The following is an 18,979-nucleotide window of genomic DNA, read 5'->3' on the forward strand; positions in this document are numbered from 1 at the left end:
TTAATATGACTTCATATTACACATGTTGGAAAGCCTCTGCTTTCTGCTGGGCACTAATTTAATGCTTTGCTCATCTGTAATATCAGAGAATTAACAGACTAATAACAGAGCAATATGACATCACACTAAACCAGAATGGTTTACCTAAACCATTATCTAAAGGACTCCACACAAACACACACACACACACACACACACACACACACATACACACACATTTACACATTAACTAGTTTAATCTGAATTATTAGCTATTATTAATCTGAACTACAGGAACCCGAGAAAGTCTTGCAATTAGAAGTAGTGTCACAGACACACTCTTCCAGAGCTTTACAACACTGTTACCCATGAATGAATGAACACTCTCAGTTTATTGACCTGTGGGCAAAACTCTATGCGGGTAACTCACTCACCATCAAAGGTCTTGATGCTCAGCTTCTCTGAGATTTTAAGGGAATGAAATAGAGCTTGACACATAAACTTCAAGTCCCACTTGGATATTCATGCCACAGTGTCTACATTTTTGCACTGGATTGTATTCAGGGCCTATAAGCTATACAAAACACAAAGTAACCCTTAAACCCCTGGAGAATCAAATTTATATGCAAAAGATTTTTTCGCTAGAACAAAACTTGACCGAGTCTGTCTAGTTTTAATGTGTTTATTTTTATATAATACAGCCAGTCTGTGATTACTGATAATACACTTCTTTTCTAAACAAGTCTTTGTTATGATTTGCCCTCCTTGGTTTTATTATTGTGCTTATATCTTGCAGGGGATTCGTGTGAAAATCATTGGGAAAATGCTGCAACTGTTCAGATTTATAATACTCTTTCAGTGCTTTAATGCTGAAAGGCTTTACAGCTTCTTGTCAGACTTTTTAGGGGGTTTACAGCAAGTCAATGTAATCTCACTGAACTACAAGCATGCTGCTCATTGAGTGTTTTGACAGCCTCATAGTATGTTGAATGAAGTGCGGTGTATCACAGCTCCCTCTAGTGGTAATCTTCTGCAAACGGGGAACTAATAAGTGGTAGCATAAGAGATGATTATCATAAGATGTCATAAGAAATAAAAAATAAAACCCGCTGTATTTAACTCCATCACTTACAGACTCCTCAAATCGGTGTACAAGCAACAACAAGCTTTAATCGTAAAATCATTTCTGCTGAGAGAAATAATTTTATTTTGTAACATTTAAAATCGCCAGAGTGTAACCAATGTGAGCAGGAGGCAGAGAGAGAGAGAGCGAGAGAGAGAGTGCAGTGCGCTGCAGAGTCATTCATGTGGGAACATTAACATTTAGGAGAGCAGTGTGTCTGCCTGCCCTCATAGCTGCCTGTCACTCACAGGCATCAGACCGAAGTGCTGTGTGACCTTTAAGTTATGTTTGTGCAGACAGGAAAAAGAAGTTCAACCTCGAAGGCTTCTACCGTGACGCTGTATTTCCAGACGTTTATCTCTTTGTTTCTCAAACTATGAACAAACTCAGAGAGGAAAGAAACTCCTCAGATTACTTCTGAGCTTTCTATGTTGCTTTCAAGTTTCAGATCCAAGCCAAGCTCCACAGTTAAGGAAGTTTTTAAACCTGGAGGTCGTACACAGGTACACGTTCCCCAGAATGTCACCCCCTATCCACTTCATTTCTTTTTTTTCCTTTCCTAAACCTCGTAAAAAAATTAGTCACTGGCTTCATCTCCACTTTTCCTGCCACGTGTTTCTGCTTGGATTTCTCTCATTACCTCCAGGAGCTTTGTCTTTAACAGACTGAAAACTCATTTCAACACAGCTGACATTTCACGAGCACTGAGGGCCTTTTTACCTATACTGACACAATTTAAGCTGTTCAGTTGGAGACATTTCACCCTCACCAGTCGCACAGCTGCCCTAGGAGGCACAGAGGGAAGTGGACAGAGGTCAGGACAGAGTTTTAGGGCAATTTATCTAATGGACTTTGCACTGGATGTGTGAAACACTTCACTTAACTCAGCCTCTGGCCACTCAATTGGCGTGTGCATGCACGCTCGTGTTTGTGTCTATATGTCATGCATGTGTTTTAAGGTGACAGTGTTAAAGGGCAAGTGTGCTGGCACTGACCCTTTGAATGTTTGGAAGTTGGGGATTTTCGCCCTTTACAGAGAAAACACATAAAAAGTTTTTAAGACTAACCAGCATCACTTCGATCAAAAGATAAGCTTAATGTTACAATGTATTCAGGTTTAAACTCTGTATGGGCATACAAGGCATTACATGGCAGAAGGTGGGAAAGTCGTAAACCTTAAAAATCAAAAACAGCCTAAACTAGACAAATAAAAAGCCTTGTTTTATTCACAAGAAAGAAAATTAAGCTTAATTGCAGGCAGATGAGTGCATATAGCGTCAGAAAACGGAAACAGGAATAAACCTGGTACCACATCAATGAAATCTCAAGGTGAATCTAACAAGGGTGTAAAAAAAACAAAAGGCATAATCTAAGAGGAAACTGTAGTACGTGGTGTGAAAGCTGTGACAAAACAAGAAAAAAAACAAGTAAAAATAAGAAACACAAAGTGCAGATAGTCGCAAATTTTCCCACATAATTCTGCAAAAAGAAAACTGCTTTACCAACAACTGAGCTAAATTAGTACCATGTAAACACTGCAGCATTAGTATGGTACCGTGTTCAAACCAAACGGAAGAGTCACAGCTTACTGAAAATTGATCTTTAAGCCAAGTATTAATATTAATAGTGGTGGATACAAAAACCCTGAGAGGCAAGCAAGAACAAAAAATTGCGGAGATCCATTTGCAAACTCTAACTTGTTCTCCATCCCGGGTTTATGAAAAACAAGGGCTGGTTTGGCAAGGTTAATTTTCTAAATTAAATTTTCCCCCTAAAATGCTCTGGCACATTAAAAAAAGGGGCAAAGGCTGCCAGTGTCAGAACCATTTTTCCAACTCACTTTCTTCTCATGTTGGAAAACAGCTGGAAGAAAAACCTTTTGTCAGAAAAATGTGCTTTTCTAAGGAAAAAATAATAATAATTTCCTGCCCTTTGCCATTTCTGTAATACTTAAATTGGCCATGAGAGGGTGACAGGTCCCACTGTGCCATGTTCTAAGCTAAAAGCATTTATGTTAATTTCTTCATCCACTCTTAAAAACAAAGCACATATATGTTAATATCTTAAGAACTTATCTAAAGTTCCCATCTTGCTTTTCTTTTGACGTACGTAGGTGGGTTGGGTTTTCCCAGCATGCTGCGAAAAAACATGCCAGCGGACACAAGCTGAAGTAAATTGTGTTGATACAGATGTTATCGTGCACACAGTCATTAGTGTTACTCTTCTTCGCATCAACTGTACAATCTTCCTAGTACCTTAGAGTTGCTGTTGTGGAAGGCGTGTCAAGCCATGGGTGAACTTGTGTGCTCCCTTTAAGACACAATAATCCAACTAAAGGGAAACATGTCTGGCTTTGTCTGCTTTAAAAATGGAGTGTTGGCTTAATGTGGCTAAAATGACTATTGCAAGAGCAAAGCCTTTCAGAAAGAGAGCAAATAGATGACATTTAGCAAAAAGTGAATGAAATGTAAAAAAATGTTAGCCATTCTTAATTCATACAAACAAGAGAAGAAACAACATAGAGCAGGTTTAGAAATGGATCACCAGATTTTTTTTTCCCCCTTTACTTGCCTCTGAGGGTTTTCATGGCAAAACACATGAAAGACAACAGGTATAAAATGCTTGTTAATTATTATGTGAAGTTTTTCCACACATGATGCCCCTCAAGAGCAAAGGAAAACACTGTTGGCCCGGGGGGGGGGGGGGGGGGAAACAGAAACACAACCGTCTGATACATTTAAACACAAAAACAAGCTTGGACATAAAAATATATTGTGAATGTGAACACTTGTAACTGGGGTGATAATGGGGTCCTGCTAATAGGAGCAAAGAAACAGAGTGAAAAGCGTGTGCCATCATTTTACTGTCGGCAATAATCAACAAAATCATTCAAGTTTTCAGAGGAAGTTACACTTACAAAAAAAGGAAAAAGAAAACACTCCGTCTTATCTGTTCACAGTCCTGTGTACAACAAACACTATGCCTCTTAGCCTTCCTGCAGCCGGGTGCATCCTTCATCTGTATAAGTGCTACTTCACCAGTAGGGGGCACCAAGCTCATGGCCTGGCATTGAGGCAGATGGTCACAGTGGCCCTTCAATAGGAGTCACATTCATTTAAAAACAGGTGTCAGCACAGCCCACGCAGGAGTCTCCTCAAACATCTCTGGATTACACATCTGTGGTGCGGATGCTGTCGTCATCCAGGCTGAAGGGAAAGCTGCAGCCGGTTTGAGGCTGAGGCTGCGAGCGGTGCCTTCGACGCCCACTCGCCGCATCTGCGGATGCTGTGAGCATCCCCAGTCCACTGGCCGAAGGTGCCGGATGTGTGACGGGGCAAGGATTTTGGGTAGAGAGGGAGTTTGAGGAGGAGGAAGCAGATGAGGAGGTGGACGAAGAGGAGAGTGGCACAGAGCTGAAGGCGCTGTCCTCATCCTCGTTATCCATGATAGACGGTTCACACGATGGAACGGGTGTCCAGGGCTGCCATCCTGGCGCCACAGAGCAGGACTTCACCAGCTGAGGTCTCCTATCTGCTTCACTCTGCGAACCACGAGATGTAGAGGAAGGATTGTAACTCCGATAGCACGAAGAAGCACGTTTAAAAGAAAAACCCTGCAATTAAAGAGACAAAAGCATCCCCGCTGTCAATCGTAAGCAAGGATTTACACTTTTCTCCCAATAACTTACAGCTAGAAGTAAAGAATTATCCATTTCTGAAGATAGAGTTACCTTAGAGGGACCCCTGAAATCCTGGATCTTCATCTGAATGTCCCTGATCCAACCATGCATTTCCTCTGGCGAGTCTGTCTGTAGAGAGAAAGGGCCCATGTTATGTTTCATGGTAGCTTTTGTGCCTGTTACCTGCCCTTTAATAAGGCCAAAACGCAACAACAGCAGTCGTCACACGGCGCTGTATACTGTAAGGTAAAGACCCAAAAATCAAACAATGCCCTATGAGCAACCACCTGGCAATGGCGGGAAGGAAAAACTCATTTTTAACAGGAAGAAGCCTCCAACAGAACCAGGCTCAAATTACCCATCTGCCAAAGGCAGAGCACCAGAACTCGCTTCGGCAGGTAGTGAGGCATCAGCAAAGATATTGCTGGTGTTCGACAGCAACACAAATATTAATCATAAAAATAGAATGGGAGACGGAGCTTTCAGCTTCCCTCGTCTTTGGAGCAAGCTCCACAGACAAATCCAAACTGGCAACCCTGGACACTCTTTTCCCTTTTTGATAAAGCTTAAACTTAGGATTGGCTCACATGACCCCGTACCCTTCCTGAGTTACACTACAATACGTCTAGGCTGCTGGTGTGGACTGAGCATTTCTTCTTCACTCTCTATGTGTTTATACACCACTTTGCACTTAATCATTAGTTATTAATAATCTCTGGCTGTCTTTCCTCCTGTCCCCCTTTCCCAACCATAACTGGTCTTGGCAGATCGCCACCCCTTAGCCTGATTCTGCCAGAGGTGTCTTCCTATTAAAAGCGAGTTTTCCCTTCCCACTGTCGTCATCTGCGTGCTTATAGGGGGTCGCCTGATTGTTTGGGTTTTCTATTATTGTAGTGTCTTCATCTTATAATATAAAGCGCCTTAAGGCAACTATTATTGTGGTTTGCCACTACATGGGAATTGCCTGATGTTATCAGAAAAAAGCTAGAACAGTACTCAAAAATTATCCTCGGTGCTAACTGTACTTATTGTCATGTGTTTGTTTGGAAAGAATGCACAACAGGAGATCACTATCCGCTCTCAAGATATTAAAGGTGTGTAAGGACTCCAATTTTCATCTTTATTTTAGCTTAGATCACTTTTTATTACAGTGTCCACACACGGAATGAGAAGTTGTGGTTATCCTGTTTTTATTTACTTCATTTTATTATTTGTTTTTCACACTTCCTTTTTTTCCCTTGCACAAACAAACAAAAGCGCTCATGCCTGCAGTCTGTCTCTATCCCCGCACTTCCTATCTGATCCAGCCCCCAACGCCTCCGTCAGCTGTTCTCCCGGGGGAGAGGAGGGGGAACGGATATTATTGTTGTTATGATAACAGATGGCTGTGCCCCTTTCACAAAAACAAACTTCGCATGCTCCTTAAAAAAGGGACTGCGCCACACTTCAGCAGCAGAGCATTTAGAGAAAACATGTCGACAGATCAGGACGGTGTCACCAGGGAATACAGAGCTTCTCTGTTCTTATTCAAATATCTAAAAATACAACAGGGACATTCCCTTCATTTCATGAATGCAGGCCTTTTTTTAATGAGTGTTGTATACAAAAGGAGAACAAGGTTTTACCTGAATGTAGAACGTTCGGTTACTGGTGATGATCTCAAAGAGGTTGTCTCTAAGCAGGAGCTCCCTGATGGATGCAAAAAGTTAAAACTTAAAGCAGCTAAAGAAAGGGACAAAAGCTAGAGTGTGTTCTACAGTGTCATTTACAATACTTATACATTCAAGTTCAGCAAGTATATACAAATGAATCTAATAGGTTCGCAACTGAAGCTCAACTTCAAGCCTAAAGTGACTAATTATTAAGGAAGAAAGAGAGGTTTCAACAGAGGGGGGAAAAACACTGTAACAGCGCATACAATAAGACGGTAGACATGAAAATAAAGTTTGTTTGTAATGTCCATTTATAAAAACGCCAAAAACTCATACTAAAGATCTGAACAAAAATATTTTCCATGTATTTTTTAAGACCATCCACAACTTCTCCAGCTGTCAAGTTGTATTCAGTGGCCAACTTTAATACTGGATCATGAGCTAAAACTATATAAACTATATAAAACTTTATCTTGCACTGATATTTAAAAGGGGACCTATGATGATCATTTGCAGTTCCAGTTTTTCTTGGACTCTTGATTACAGTAGCTGTGAAGTTACAATACTAAATAATTCTTAATTTTCTGCAACAGTTCATAATATGGCCAGTGACTAATGACGTAATCCCCCTGTAATTAAATGGAATTTCTATGTATTTTATTTTAAAGTGTAATCTAATTATATTTACCTACCTACAAATACTTAAAGACATGTATACCGAAAGTGCGCCTTATGTATGCATTCTGGTTGTGCTTACTGACCTCGAACCGATTTTATGTGGTTCACGGCACTCAAACATCTGTCAAAAAATGTCTTAGTACGACTTTGGTAAGCAACGAAGCCGCACCGCTTGATGGATTGTCGGAGCATTGCGGCTACCGTAGTCAGGAGCCTCGGAGTTATCTGGGTCCAAAACTCCTTCTGCTTCAGGTCCCAAAGTCAAACGTACAATGCGGCATCACTGAGACTTAAAAACTGTCTAAATTCTTTCATCATTAATAAAATGATCAGCTTTGCTGCTTTACCAGGTATAACAATTAAGTTTAACATCCAGGCATCCATGAAAACAGAATTTATTAAATTTAACAGAGTTAGAAGTTAGCTCGCTAGTTTCCACCGAAACATGATGTTCTGACTGAGAGATTTCTGAAAAAATTAAAACGTACAGCTCTGCTATAACTTCCAACATAAATGAAGACAGAAAACGAAACAGCAGTGAAGTTTGTAGGGTTACTGAAGTTGGACTAGCTGGTATATAATGATGTGCTACGTGATCGCTAGCATAACATAAACAGTGAAGCTGGAGGATCAGTGTTGTCAACTCCTCAGTAAGGAAAATCGCTATTGGTTGTCCTAAAAGTCGCTAAATGACGTCATCGCCTAATTTGCATAATTGGTCATGCTAATCTAATTGTAACCTATGTTGTTGGAGAGAGAAATAACATCGTGAAAGAGACATAAAGTGAGTAAAAAACGTCCTAAATGCATTTAGAGTTTATATAGAAATACAAATTAAATTTCTTTTAGCAATTATTGTTTTTTTTAATGTCACAATTCCAACCCTGCTCCTTTACCCGGGCTTGGACCGGCAAAAGTGACCCGAAATAAGCGCTCTGGTGGAGTTACTTTGTGTGTGTGTTTATAAGTAGTTTTAAACCTTGTGATCCACAAAACAGCATAAGAGTAAAAGAGTAAAAGAAGAACTGACTGCGTTACAGCACCCGCTGCTGAGAGTAAAAGCGATACGCGCTTTCAGGTCTTTTTTTAGCGACTTTTTTTTTAGAAAAAAAGTCGCTAAGGGGTCTGAAAACTCGCTAAATATACCGACAAAGTCGCTAAGTTGGCAACACTGTGGAGGATGAATGCTAATGTTTGTTTCACTTAATGCGCCTTATGGTCCGAAAAATACGGTACACTAGAATAAAAAGGGGGTAACAAGACAGGTTTCTAGAGGAAACAAAAATATTATATTGTAAATAAATCTAAGTAGTGCATAACTTGATGTATTTTACAGGAAAAAAGACAGAAATGATACTGTAAGTAATTTTAGATATTTTGTAATTTCTTGGTCATTTTATGGATAAAATACAATATTTCCCCATCTTATACTGTAAGTATGCTGTACTTTTTGGGGCACGGGCCATATTATGGAGTGCATTTCAGTTATGCAATACTTAAAATTACTGTACACATAAAATTACTTACACAGTGCAATTATTTCAGTGTTTCCTGTAAAATCCTGACTTGTTAACACCTTTTGGTAGTCTACCTACCTTTAAGCATTTGTAGGGAAATATAATTAGATTGTAATTTCAAATAAAAAAGTTCAATTTAATTCCAGAGGAATTACAGTTTTAGTCATGCGGCGTATTATAAAGTCTAACCTAATTTCCTAATCCTGAGCCATGGTGCAGTTCCTCAGTTTATCATCTGTCTAAAGCTATTTGTTTTTGCTCACTTTGAGCCAGCTCTCTTCTGATTAGCTGCCTCTCGCAAACAGAAGGTTTGGGCAGCAGGTGAGAGGAGCTTCTCTGAGAAGGCTCACAGAGTTATGAGTAGAAAAAAAAAATCTGGGTTTAGATCAGACTGAAGCCTACACGCTTGGCTCATAACATCACATGTTGACCTCATTATTTCAAACTTTCACTACCTTTGTTCACACCATTTATAACTTATATTTAAGGGCCCCTTTTAAAACCTGTGAAACTCATCTAAAAATGATAAGGATAAACTTGTCCATACATGCAATGCAACACTTTAAAACCGGTTAAGAGTGTATCATCTGCTCACATGCAAGTATTCACAATTGTTTACATAGTATAGCGATAACCAGACAGAGGGAAAGCAAAAATGCTGGCAGACTCAGACAACTTTCATGTTTTACTCACCCCGACTTGACGAGGCATTCATGGACCTTCTGAATGTCCCTCAGTGGAATAGATCGGATAAAATCTTTCTCCTAGGACAGATTTTTTGTTTTTGTATTATTGTGAGTTATTTTTTAATGTTTTGGCTGCTATAACACTGTAGTTTTCAAAATTTTGGGACAAAAATATTCAGACAAAGATAACAGTCGCTCTTAAGCATGTAGAAACAGGGGCAAAAACATGAAAACCCTGGTTTCTCACCGACTCAGTCTTGTAGTAATTGACTGCGTTGTCATCCAGAGTGAAAAACCGCCTCTTCCAGCTCTTCCTCTGAAACACATACCACATTACCATTTCCACACTCGTGCTGTTTTTTACTCAGACTCAGTCTCAGTCTAAACCTGTTATGAGACTCACCACATTTCCCTGTTTAACACAGTAACCACATCTCAGCAAACCCGGCCTGTTGCCCTTCCTCTCTCTCCCTTCCGTCTCTTCATTGTCGTTCTGAAACATTTCATGAAAACCATCTTTATTATCACTTTAGATATCATGGTCACGGAAACCACCACTATCGATAACTCAGACTAGCTTAGCACACCGCATTTTTGTGTGCTTTTGCCACAGTGTGTGTGTCCTATTCATTTTACCTGAATAGGAGTGTGCACCACCACGCCGCCAATAATCTCAGCCTTGTAGGCCTGTTGTCTCTTCCCTCCTTGAGCGTCACTGATCACTGTGGTCACATCAGGCCTCACAGGTGCAGGGCAAGACTTAGGCACCTGTGAAGAGACGGGACACCTCTGAGAGCAAATAAAAGGACTTAATTGTTTAATTTCCACAGCCGCTCTTCCTCACTCTGGGAATACTTTCTTAGTCATACGCTCGCCACAACACCGTGACTGTTTTACTGCAGAGATAACTGAAAAACACATCAAATGTGATCTGCTATGAGAGATTGCAAGCTTTCTCAAAGTCCACTGATGCACAAAAGCGCAACCAAGTGTATCCAAGCAAATAAAGCCCACTAGACACACAAATGTTAGCGTGGGGTGTATATCAAGTAGGGAGCAGGAAAAGAAGAAAAACAACAGATTTGCAGGTGCATGCTGGTCATAAAGTAAAAACAATAGTACGGCTGTGTGATGCTGTGCTGCATTTTCTGCTTTTAGAGCCGTTATCTAGCCTACAGTTTCCCAAAACTGGTCACACAGCTGAATCATTCAGCTAAATGTATAATTTCCTAATAAACTGCAACACATCTAGCTCAAACAGACAAATATTAAGAGATGCATTTTAATAACTTTACTCCCCCCCCCCTCGTGCCACTTTTATTCCTGCAATTACATCATGATTTCCTTTTTTACACTCGCTCAGAAAAAGAAAAAGAAAAGATGAAAGAAAAAAAAAAAAAGGCGGCAGAGCAGCCCTGCCCTCGATGGGGAAGTGAAAAAGAGTGAACAGTGCCGCTTCCTGTGTCAGTGAGCAGGTGAGAGAGGCAGAGAGACACTCTTCTCTGTTACCTTCCATCAGGAGACATCTGAATATCACTGATCAACGAGGCTCCCGGACATTTCATTGAGCTCACACAAATATTATGCAAATACATATGAACAAGTTTCGACACCTTCACCGCAGTGACGTTTGTGTTATCACTCGTCTTCTTGCACATTCACAGTTTCCTCATTCAGCAGTGTGTGTGTGTGTGTGTGTGTGTGTGTGTGTGTGTGTGTGTGTGTGTGTGTGTGTGCGCGCGCGTGCGCGCGCGAAGGGGTATCTGTGGGCAACGGGCTGGCATTTGCAGCCGCCTGGGTCAAACTGGTTTCAGTCCCACCGCAGCAAAATTGCAGCTTCCTGCACTCAGGTGGAAACAACCCCCACTCCCCCACCCTAACACCACCAATAACTGCTAGATCAAGCATTTTCTCATGTAACGGCACTTACTGTTATCTTGCTGGCCTTGTTGAGAGCAGCCACCCAGTCTCTCATGTCAGTCACATCATTGGCTTGCAGGAAGTACCGTCGCGAAAGTGCATTGATGACTGCCGGAGAAGAAATCAGTTCCATAAATATCCACATTAAATGCAATGGACAATACTATCACATATGGGAGATTATGTGATTGTGAACCATTTCATCAGCGTCACTCTGTTCCTCCCTAAAAAAAACTCACCAAAGCAGAACTCTGTCTTGGGCTTTTGCTTCGTTGTAGCTTCACTCACCTGAGGATAGAAGAAGAGAAAAGAAATGTGAATATAAACTGAAAGGAGTGGAAAAAAAACAGAGGAATAGAAGATTCACATTTTTGACATAGATCTGACTGAGTGTCCAGGGAGAAGCCGTCAGCGCTGCAGTGCAGAGGAGCCAGATGTCATTATCTGTGGTTACCTCAGTGAGCGCGCTGACATCTGGAAAACTTCACAGCGTCTGCCTCAGCTCTGCGCTGCATGTGACTGTTAACTAGAGATAACTCTGACCTCTTTGTGTATCTATGAACTCTTGCACGAATTTGCATGCTATTTGTGTGTATTCTGTGAATTCTTGTGTGCTCGCATTTTAGATATCTAAGTTGGTGCGCTGGACTTTACTGTATCCAACCACACTGCGGAGTCAGTCATGAAAGTGGTTTACCTTAGAGATGTAGGTTAATTTCAGGCTGCCAACAGAGCTGGCTCCACTGGGCAGGTTCTGCATACAAACACAAATACACAGACTCGTCGTTGGCTCAGAGTCCAAGGTTATATGACCACTATTGGTCAATTTCATTTCCTCTTGCTATTTGTGAAAGTGTGGGTCGTGCATGCGCGTGTGGAGCACCTGAGGGTTGTCCATATACCACAGCAGTGCATTTCCCTGCGTGTCAAGGATGAAGTATCGTCTCTGGAAGCGGCAGCTGTTCTCCTTCTCTTCGATGTCCAGGAAGCCGCACACACGGTTCAACCGGTCCACGTACGGCATGCTGTCGATATCACATATCACTGGGGACAGACGGACAGTTAGGAAGAGAAAGATTCGAGTGGGATGGACAAAGAGAGACAACATGTGAAGGGAGCAACAGGAGGCAAAGACAGGCAGATGTGGAGGATAAATCATCTTTCATTTAGTATTCAAGCGCACACAGGCATGCATGCGCGCACACATGCAGGAAGAAATAGACCACTCGCACTCAGCAGTTTTTCATGTGACGTGATTGAGGCTGTGCAGCAAACCCTGAAGCCCGAGGCTGAGCTGAGGCTCTCCACCACAGCCAAAAATTACAGACTGCACTCATGATCTGCACACACGCACATTTCCATTGGCCAGAGAAGAGAGAGGAGCAAGGAGAGAGGAGAGGGAGGAAAGGCAGGGAGCGAGGGAGGGAAGAAAGAAGATGAGAGGAGGGGGAGAAAGCTGGTGAGATGTGTTCATTGAAACAATGCCATGCGTGTGAATCACCAAGCTGCTGACTGATTCCTCAACACAGTCGAGGCTCATTTGGCCCAGAGAGCCTCAGCTCTATAGACTTTTAATTACATTTTATCAATTGGCAAACATCTCATAGTATTTATTTTTCTAATGGGGAACCACAAGGCTTATGGCTTATGGCTTCATTCATGGCTTGTCCTCCTTAAGTTGCCAAAGGAACTTTCACTGTTGACGGAGCCTCTTTTGCATCTCTGTCAACTAAATGTGAAGTAATCACAAAGACAAACTCCAAAGTCGGATGCACCCAGTAAAATAAATAATCAAATAAATTAATAGATCCATTTGGAAGATCCTTACTAGATTTGAATCTATGGAAAAACTTGAATGTAATGAGGCCACAAAGGTAATATGATGGCAAACTAGGCCACATCTGTGACTGATCTTTTTATACAAGACCAAAAATTATAACGTGACAGTCCTATAAAATACATAATCAAGACTGAATGGCCGTGCGCCCTGCCAGTACTTTTTTACGGGCTCGTCCTGGCTCGGAAGCCTTCAGGAGATGGAAATTATCAACATTTCCATGAAAATATTCAGACAACCCGCTCAGAGGAACAGAAGACAAACACAGACTATGTCTTCACCGTGCCGATGAATCTCCAGTGAATCTATTTTTGAGTTCGTGGGTAAGAAAATGTTTCATTTTGAAACTGCTTTGAAAAAATTAGTGGGTTGTGCTTCTGATGTGTTAGTCTGCTGCTATTTAAATAGGTCAAAGATACAGAGGCGCTCTACAGAAAGCCTTGGTGTAATGGAAAAATGAAAACGATGCCACAGAGGTCAGCTCTGACAGTAGCACACTCCCCACACATGCACCCATGTGCACAATAAACCATTTTGGGCATCAGAAAACATCTGGCTTAGCCATTATAAAGACAAGCAGCGGCGAAGCTGTGGCATCTTTGGTAAAACTACATTGACAAATGTCATTTCAACTGTCTTTACATTTCTATCAAGTACCTTAGCTTTGAAACGTGGCAGGATAATATAAACAGAGCAATCATCAGTTTGTGTGCAGGAAAACAGAATGTACAGATCACAGCAGCGATATTAATTGACTTATACCACATCCAAGGTAATGAAATGAAAACCACCTACAGCACCTTTACATATCTGCTTCATCTGTGTGCAAACCCGACACAGTTTGACAGAAACTGATAGTAAATCTCTTAGACCAACGTGTGGCATGTCTGAGAGGTTTAGTCATGTTCTTCTTAATCGTTGGGGGAACTTGTTACAGACATATTACAGCAGTGCAGCATCTTTTGTTCTGCCTGGTAAATGCTTTACTTTGTTCTCAGATTTATCAAAGTTCACCCCAGAGCTGCTAAAGACAGGCTCGGTAGTTCTTCCTCTGGTATTTGAGTTAACTTTGAGGTGTGAAAACGGTGAATAGCTCCTTAATAAAATAAAAATAAAAATACAGTTTGTTGTGTCATCAAATAATCTTCACCCAAGTAGTTTCAACACTCCCTACAATCACTTTTATGTAAAATTTAATAAATAAATAAAATGATCTTTAAGGATTATACAAAAGCAGAAATCCGGATCTTGAAATCCGGAACACAATTGGGGGGTTTTCGTCTAGTCTGGAGCGCTATTTTAAGATGTTTGGCATTTTGTGGACCAGTTAATCGAGCAAATCGTTTAACTGACAGTAAGAGCTGCGGCGTGCAGCACGCCCCTGGATACCAAGCTTGACTGCCATGCGCGTGCATGTCCAACGTGATTATGAGCATGCAATGAAAAGTGTCAAAATGTGATCAGGCGCAATTACTCAGCAACACCTGACAGACATTACATTTGTTCAGCTCAGATGACCTGCACTGACTCACCAGATCCAACGACTCAACGGCCAGCCACACCTACTGTACCGCGCGCACGCACGCACACACGCACACACACAAAGTCACAAAGTACCCCTGTCGACTTAACTTACCCGCTATGGAGAGTCGGCGTGCGCCAAAGCCAGCGCCCCGCAGGGCTACGAAGCAGCGGAGAGAGACGCGAGTTTGGTGAACAGAAGCATGCTAAATAAAGTTTTTTAAAACCTAAAATAAGCCGTGGATATTCGCAAGACCGGCGTGCGTGAAACTCCGACACCCTCTTCAATTTGTTTGTGTGATCCGATTTCAGAAGACTTGTCCTTTTTTCCGGGTTGGACGTTTCGTTATTAGAATAAACCAGCCCCGGATGTGATCTATGCGTCCCATGAGCACAAGCAAGGCTCTCCTCCTCCTCCTGTCTGCTGTTGCTTTAATCTGAACAGGTCTTTTTTTCTCTGTCACACACATACACACTCTACTTTTATCTTCGGTTTTAAGTTTCAAAAAAAACAAACAAACAAAAAAAACAAAAAAAACGACAAACGCGAGACGCACACGCTCAGATGAACCCGGTAGTTCACATAGAACAGCTGAAAGGGAAGGGAGTGTAAACCTGGATAAACAGGAATACAAGACTCACAGTGTCATTACCGCTGGTAGGTGAGGCTGACAGGTGCGAGATGTTATGCCAAAAACAGTTGGTGCTTTAATATATATATATATGAAGTAAGCCTAAAGTTAAAGGTTCTCCACCAGGCTGTTGTTCAAATTTAAAGATATTAACTGCCTCACGGGAACCCTTTAAAATGCTGTTTCAAACGCTTTCACACATTAAAAAGGAAAAAAAAAAAATCAACTTCGTCGTGTAGTTGTAAGTGTATTTGTTGATAGATCTCCTCTGCAGACCTTTAACCCCATAAATTCTCGTGTCACATGACCAGTGTCATCAATAGCAGCCGCACGCCTGCATGAAAGCCCTGCATTATTTGGATAAAGAGAAAACGGACGGTTATGCCGATTAGTGCGTGCTGTTGGAAGAGTTGAGTGTTGTAGCTGCATGTGATCCCGTGCAACAAAAATATGCAAAACATATTCCATGAAAAAGCATTTGTGGTTATCAGACTTATAATTTACTAACCTTATATCCCGAAGCACGACCGTTGAAGCACAGCGACAAAGCACTAGTGTAGCCCAGTGCTATCAGAGACAAACATCCAAAGTTAAAGAAGACACATCACAAGCAAATATATGCAAGTGTGGAGGAGTTTAAGGCTGTCAGTCAAAGGTGTTCATGGAAATTCAGGCTTTAAACTTATACAAAAAGGATCCTTTTTAACACATTACCTTATTGGCAGTTTCTATGGGTACTTAAGTCGAAGAGCTCATAGATAAAACTTTAGCAAGTATCTTAAATTTGTCTAACTTGCAAAACAGCAACTTCAGTGTTAAATGTTGTGTAAAATAATAAGTCATCCATCTGACATTGCCACAGGATGTAAAGAAACTCAGCGTATTCTAATAAAATGCTTAAAGCCTGCTTTATTCCACCTTTACACAAAAGTGACCACAATTGAGGTCTGTGATGAAACACTTGAGTGATTAAAAAAAAAAAAGAGGGCTTAAAAGGTGAACTGACCTGACCTCTCAGTTTCAAGATCTCACTCCAAGTTTAGTCAAGATTCTGGTTTTAAAGTTTTCACACATGTAAAGTCTCTCCTGGATCTGAGCACGACACCTTTGTAAGTGCTGAAATAACAAATATCTACATTCACAGGAGGGATTCTGTGTTCACTTTTGTTGCTTTCGGCAAAATTGTGTCCTCCTGTTAAGAGGAAGTGGTTGCACGTCATATGACCTGCCTCAGGACGGAGACCTACCTCACTGATTTCATATCCTGTGGCGACTGCACAGAAATTAACTTACACTGTTGCAAAAGGAAGCTTTGAAGTTTCAGCAGACCCTTCTGTTGCTGCTGAAAATCACAGACTGAATGTTTCCTTTACTGTACAGAAGACGCCCGAGGTGTGCTTTTACATCAGGAACATTAACATAAACACAAATTTAGTGAGGAGCAGTGTGTCAAATGCCTCACCAAGGGTACCTTAGCCACAGTTTACCATGCACTGCACCCACACACAAAACAAGGGTGTAATTAGGTCTTTATTCAGACAAGCTTGCATACAGATAAAATAACAAAGCATCATCACAGACAATTTTAAACCTTTTAAATCAGTTTCAGATTACCGTGCGAAAGAGATTCGTTTTGTGGTTCTATGGTGTGAAGCAAGCTAGCTGTGCACTAAACTAGTGAGGCACCCCAGCACTTAGTTACCAAAACCACACCCGAGTCCCCCCCTGGGTGCATCAGAGCTGTGAGCTGTTCTTAACTTTGTACACATTTATTCACCACAAACACTCCCCAGGTTCAAATCCTCTTAAATTCAACAAGCTGCTACAGAGAACAAGGGTACTGTTTGAGAGGATGATAACTTAGACAAAGGAAGCTGCTTTAAAGCAGCTTGTACCTGCAGAACAGACCACACTCCCTTCCACCACAGCCGTCAAAAACCCTCGTTGAAACACGATATTTGTCACAAACCACATGAAACTCTCTGCAACTCAAATCCCTTTTTTGAACTTAAAAATAAAACAGATAAAGAGGAGGTGATGAATCACTGGAAGGAAAATAAAACAAAAAAAGGGAGGAAGAGATGGAGGAATTTACAGCTGACTCAAGGCCATACGTAGCAGCAGGGCTGTGATCAGCAGGACTGGGCTGGAAGAAATTGCCCCTGTGCTGTTGTGATGACCACCGTGGCTGTGACTCTTGTGGGGCCCGTTACAGTCATCGCCAAAGCAGCAATGCATCTTGGCTCCGGAAGTGCCGCTGTTAGCCTTGTCACAGAAGGCCTTGTATGTGCACGACTTCATAACTGTGTCTGAAAGAGATCGGGTCAGAGAGGGTGACGGGTAAGCTGCGTTGAAGTAACTGAAGACTTTCCAAGCACGCAAATGGACACACACACACATAAAAGATGTCATGTGACCAATATGTGGAAAAAAAAACTTTAGGTCATTTTAGTGCTTAGAATATCATCAGATGCATCTGATCTGTTACGAATTCACTCTGTGAAATAACAATCTTAGATTTTTGTTACCAACAGAAAAAGGTCTTGCCACAGCCCCTTCAGCTAAATGCATGAGAAGAGAGAAGCAGCTAAGTGAGTTTTATTAGTTTGTGGTTTATGGATTTTAATATTGACTAAAAAAAAAACAAAAAAAAAAACAACTCTTTATGGAAATGGAAACTGTTTGAGCACTATTTTAAGGAGCACTGGTTTCCTGAATCTGTGACACAATCAAGCAGTGGATTGTCAGTGTTGTGCTGACCTCTAGTGAGGCACTACTGTATCCGGTCACATCATACTGGTTCTGCTTGTTTTTCTGTGTGTGTTTGTACATGTATATGTGTGTGAGTGTTTACTCACTGGGCCCTGTGATGGTGGAGCAGGCATCAGCGTACTGAGGACAGGTGGTGGAGCCCTGACGGTTGCAGTCTTCCTCATTGGACGCCACGCATGTGTGACATTTGAGAGCATGGCCTTCACAGACAGAACAGGAGAGAGTGCCTGGCTTGAGACTAAGCATGCATATTCAAAAAGTGGCTGCAAGCATGCAGGTATGCAACCACCTTCTTATTAGTCCATTCACCCATACACACAGGTGTAAACACACACACAAAGCAGAGTATCCAGCTTCTGTCGCCTCCTACAATTTGAGACTGGGGAACATCTGCACACACTCAAAGGTATTTAAGTATGTCCAACAGACAGGCTTAATTTGAAATATAGTGACTAATTCTCCCCCAAAAATGGATTCTCTCCACCACAAAGTCTCCAATTAGTATGTAATCAGCAAAATTGATCCCTTCTCCTAAAAACTTACTGTGGCAGGCCAGAGAGATGAGCAGCAGCACAGCCAGAGCAGTCTTCATGGCAGCAGGGCGATGGGTCACTGTCTTTTCAAGAGTCCAGAGAAAGAGTGGATGAGCCGAGATGAGCGTCTGATGGAGGAGACACGGGAGGTTGAGGTGGAGCTGGAGGGGAAGGTGTCTGAGGGCATTAAAGTCTTATCGCTGTAATCTCCATCTATGATGCACAGCCAGCACACTGCTGTAATTGACTTAAAGCAAGCTTTCCCAGGGAGAGACACACGGTTAGTTTGGTGTTATTAACAGAATTATGAGGTAATTTGTTTGTTTTTTTAACTACTAAAGCTTTTTACAGTGTGCATATAAAATGTAATGTATGTGCAAAATGTAAGCGGTATGCATCGTAATCAGCAGCGAGTCCAAAGCTGCGGCCATCACATGCACACTGACACAT

General features: G+C 41.6%; 2 protein-coding genes across 5 annotated transcripts; both read right to left on the bottom strand.

The window, feature by feature from the left end:
- Nucleotides 1–1,656: 1,656 nt before the first annotated feature.
- On the bottom strand, nucleotides 1,657–15,791 carry plekha2 (pleckstrin homology domain containing A2). 4 transcript variants are annotated; one of them, XM_040019066.1, is made up of 12 exons: nucleotides 15,733–15,791; nucleotides 12,118–12,278; nucleotides 11,932–11,988; nucleotides 11,474–11,522; nucleotides 11,245–11,342; nucleotides 9,951–10,082; nucleotides 9,718–9,807; nucleotides 9,562–9,630; nucleotides 9,322–9,392; nucleotides 6,407–6,470; nucleotides 4,833–4,910; nucleotides 1,657–4,715 (listed from the first exon to the last, which is right to left on the bottom strand). In XM_040019066.1, the coding sequence occupies exons 2-12, from the start codon at nucleotides 12,256–12,258 to the stop codon at nucleotides 4,272–4,274; spliced, it is 1,293 nt and encodes a 430-aa protein (XP_039875000.1). In that variant the 5' UTR covers nucleotides 12,259–12,278; nucleotides 15,733–15,791; the 3' UTR covers nucleotides 1,657–4,271. The 4 variants fall into 4 exon arrangements, with proteins under 4 accessions (XP_039875000.1, XP_039875001.1, XP_039875003.1 ...); XM_040019067.1 differs by lacking the exon at nucleotides 15,733–15,791 and adding an exon at nucleotides 15,235–15,644; XM_040019069.1 differs by lacking the exon at nucleotides 15,733–15,791 and adding an exon at nucleotides 14,708–15,118 and having other exon boundaries at nucleotides 1,657–4,643.
- Nucleotides 15,792–17,229: 1,438 nt separating this feature from the next.
- Nucleotides 17,230–18,905, bottom strand: si:ch211-113d22.2. Its single transcript, XM_040019070.1, has 3 exons — nucleotides 18,540–18,905; nucleotides 18,083–18,196; nucleotides 17,230–17,533 (listed from the first exon to the last, which is right to left on the bottom strand). The coding sequence occupies exons 1-3, from the start codon at nucleotides 18,586–18,588 to the stop codon at nucleotides 17,316–17,318; spliced, it is 381 nt and encodes a 126-aa protein (XP_039875004.1). The 5' UTR covers nucleotides 18,589–18,905; the 3' UTR covers nucleotides 17,230–17,315.
- Between the last annotated feature and the right edge of the window lie 74 nt (nucleotides 18,906–18,979).

This window comes from Simochromis diagramma, unplaced genomic scaffold, assembly GCF_900408965.1.
Source record: "Simochromis diagramma unplaced genomic scaffold, fSimDia1.1 OVJJ01000822.1, whole genome shotgun sequence".
NCBI classification, from domain to species: Eukaryota; Metazoa; Chordata; class Actinopteri; order Cichliformes; family Cichlidae; genus Simochromis; species Simochromis diagramma.

Bases quoted from the DNA above. Each gene is read 5' to 3' on its own strand.
- plekha2 (XM_040019066.1), bottom strand. From the start codon at position 12,258: ATGCCGTACGTGGACCGGTTGAACCGTGTGTGCGGCTTCCTGGACATC. The intron at 11,523-11,931 runs GTAAACCACTTT...TTCTATCCTCAG, and splicing joins AATTAACCTACATCTCTAAG to GTGAGTGAAGCTACAACGAA. The intron at 11,343-11,473 runs GTGAGTTTTTTT...CTTCTCCGGCAG, and splicing joins CAAGACAGAGTTCTGCTTTG to TCATCAATGCACTTTCGCGA.
- si:ch211-113d22.2 (XM_040019070.1), bottom strand. From the start codon at position 18,588: ATGAAGACTGCTCTGGCTGTGCTGCTGCTCATCTCTCTGGCCTGCCAC. The intron at 18,197-18,539 runs GTAAGTTTTTAG...CTGTCTGTGAAG, and splicing joins CATCTCTCTGGCCTGCCACA to GCCATGCTCTCAAATGTCAC. The intron at 17,534-18,082 runs GTGAGTAAACAC...GATCTCTTTCAG, and splicing joins CTCCACCATCACAGGGCCCA to ACACAGTTATGAAGTCGTGC.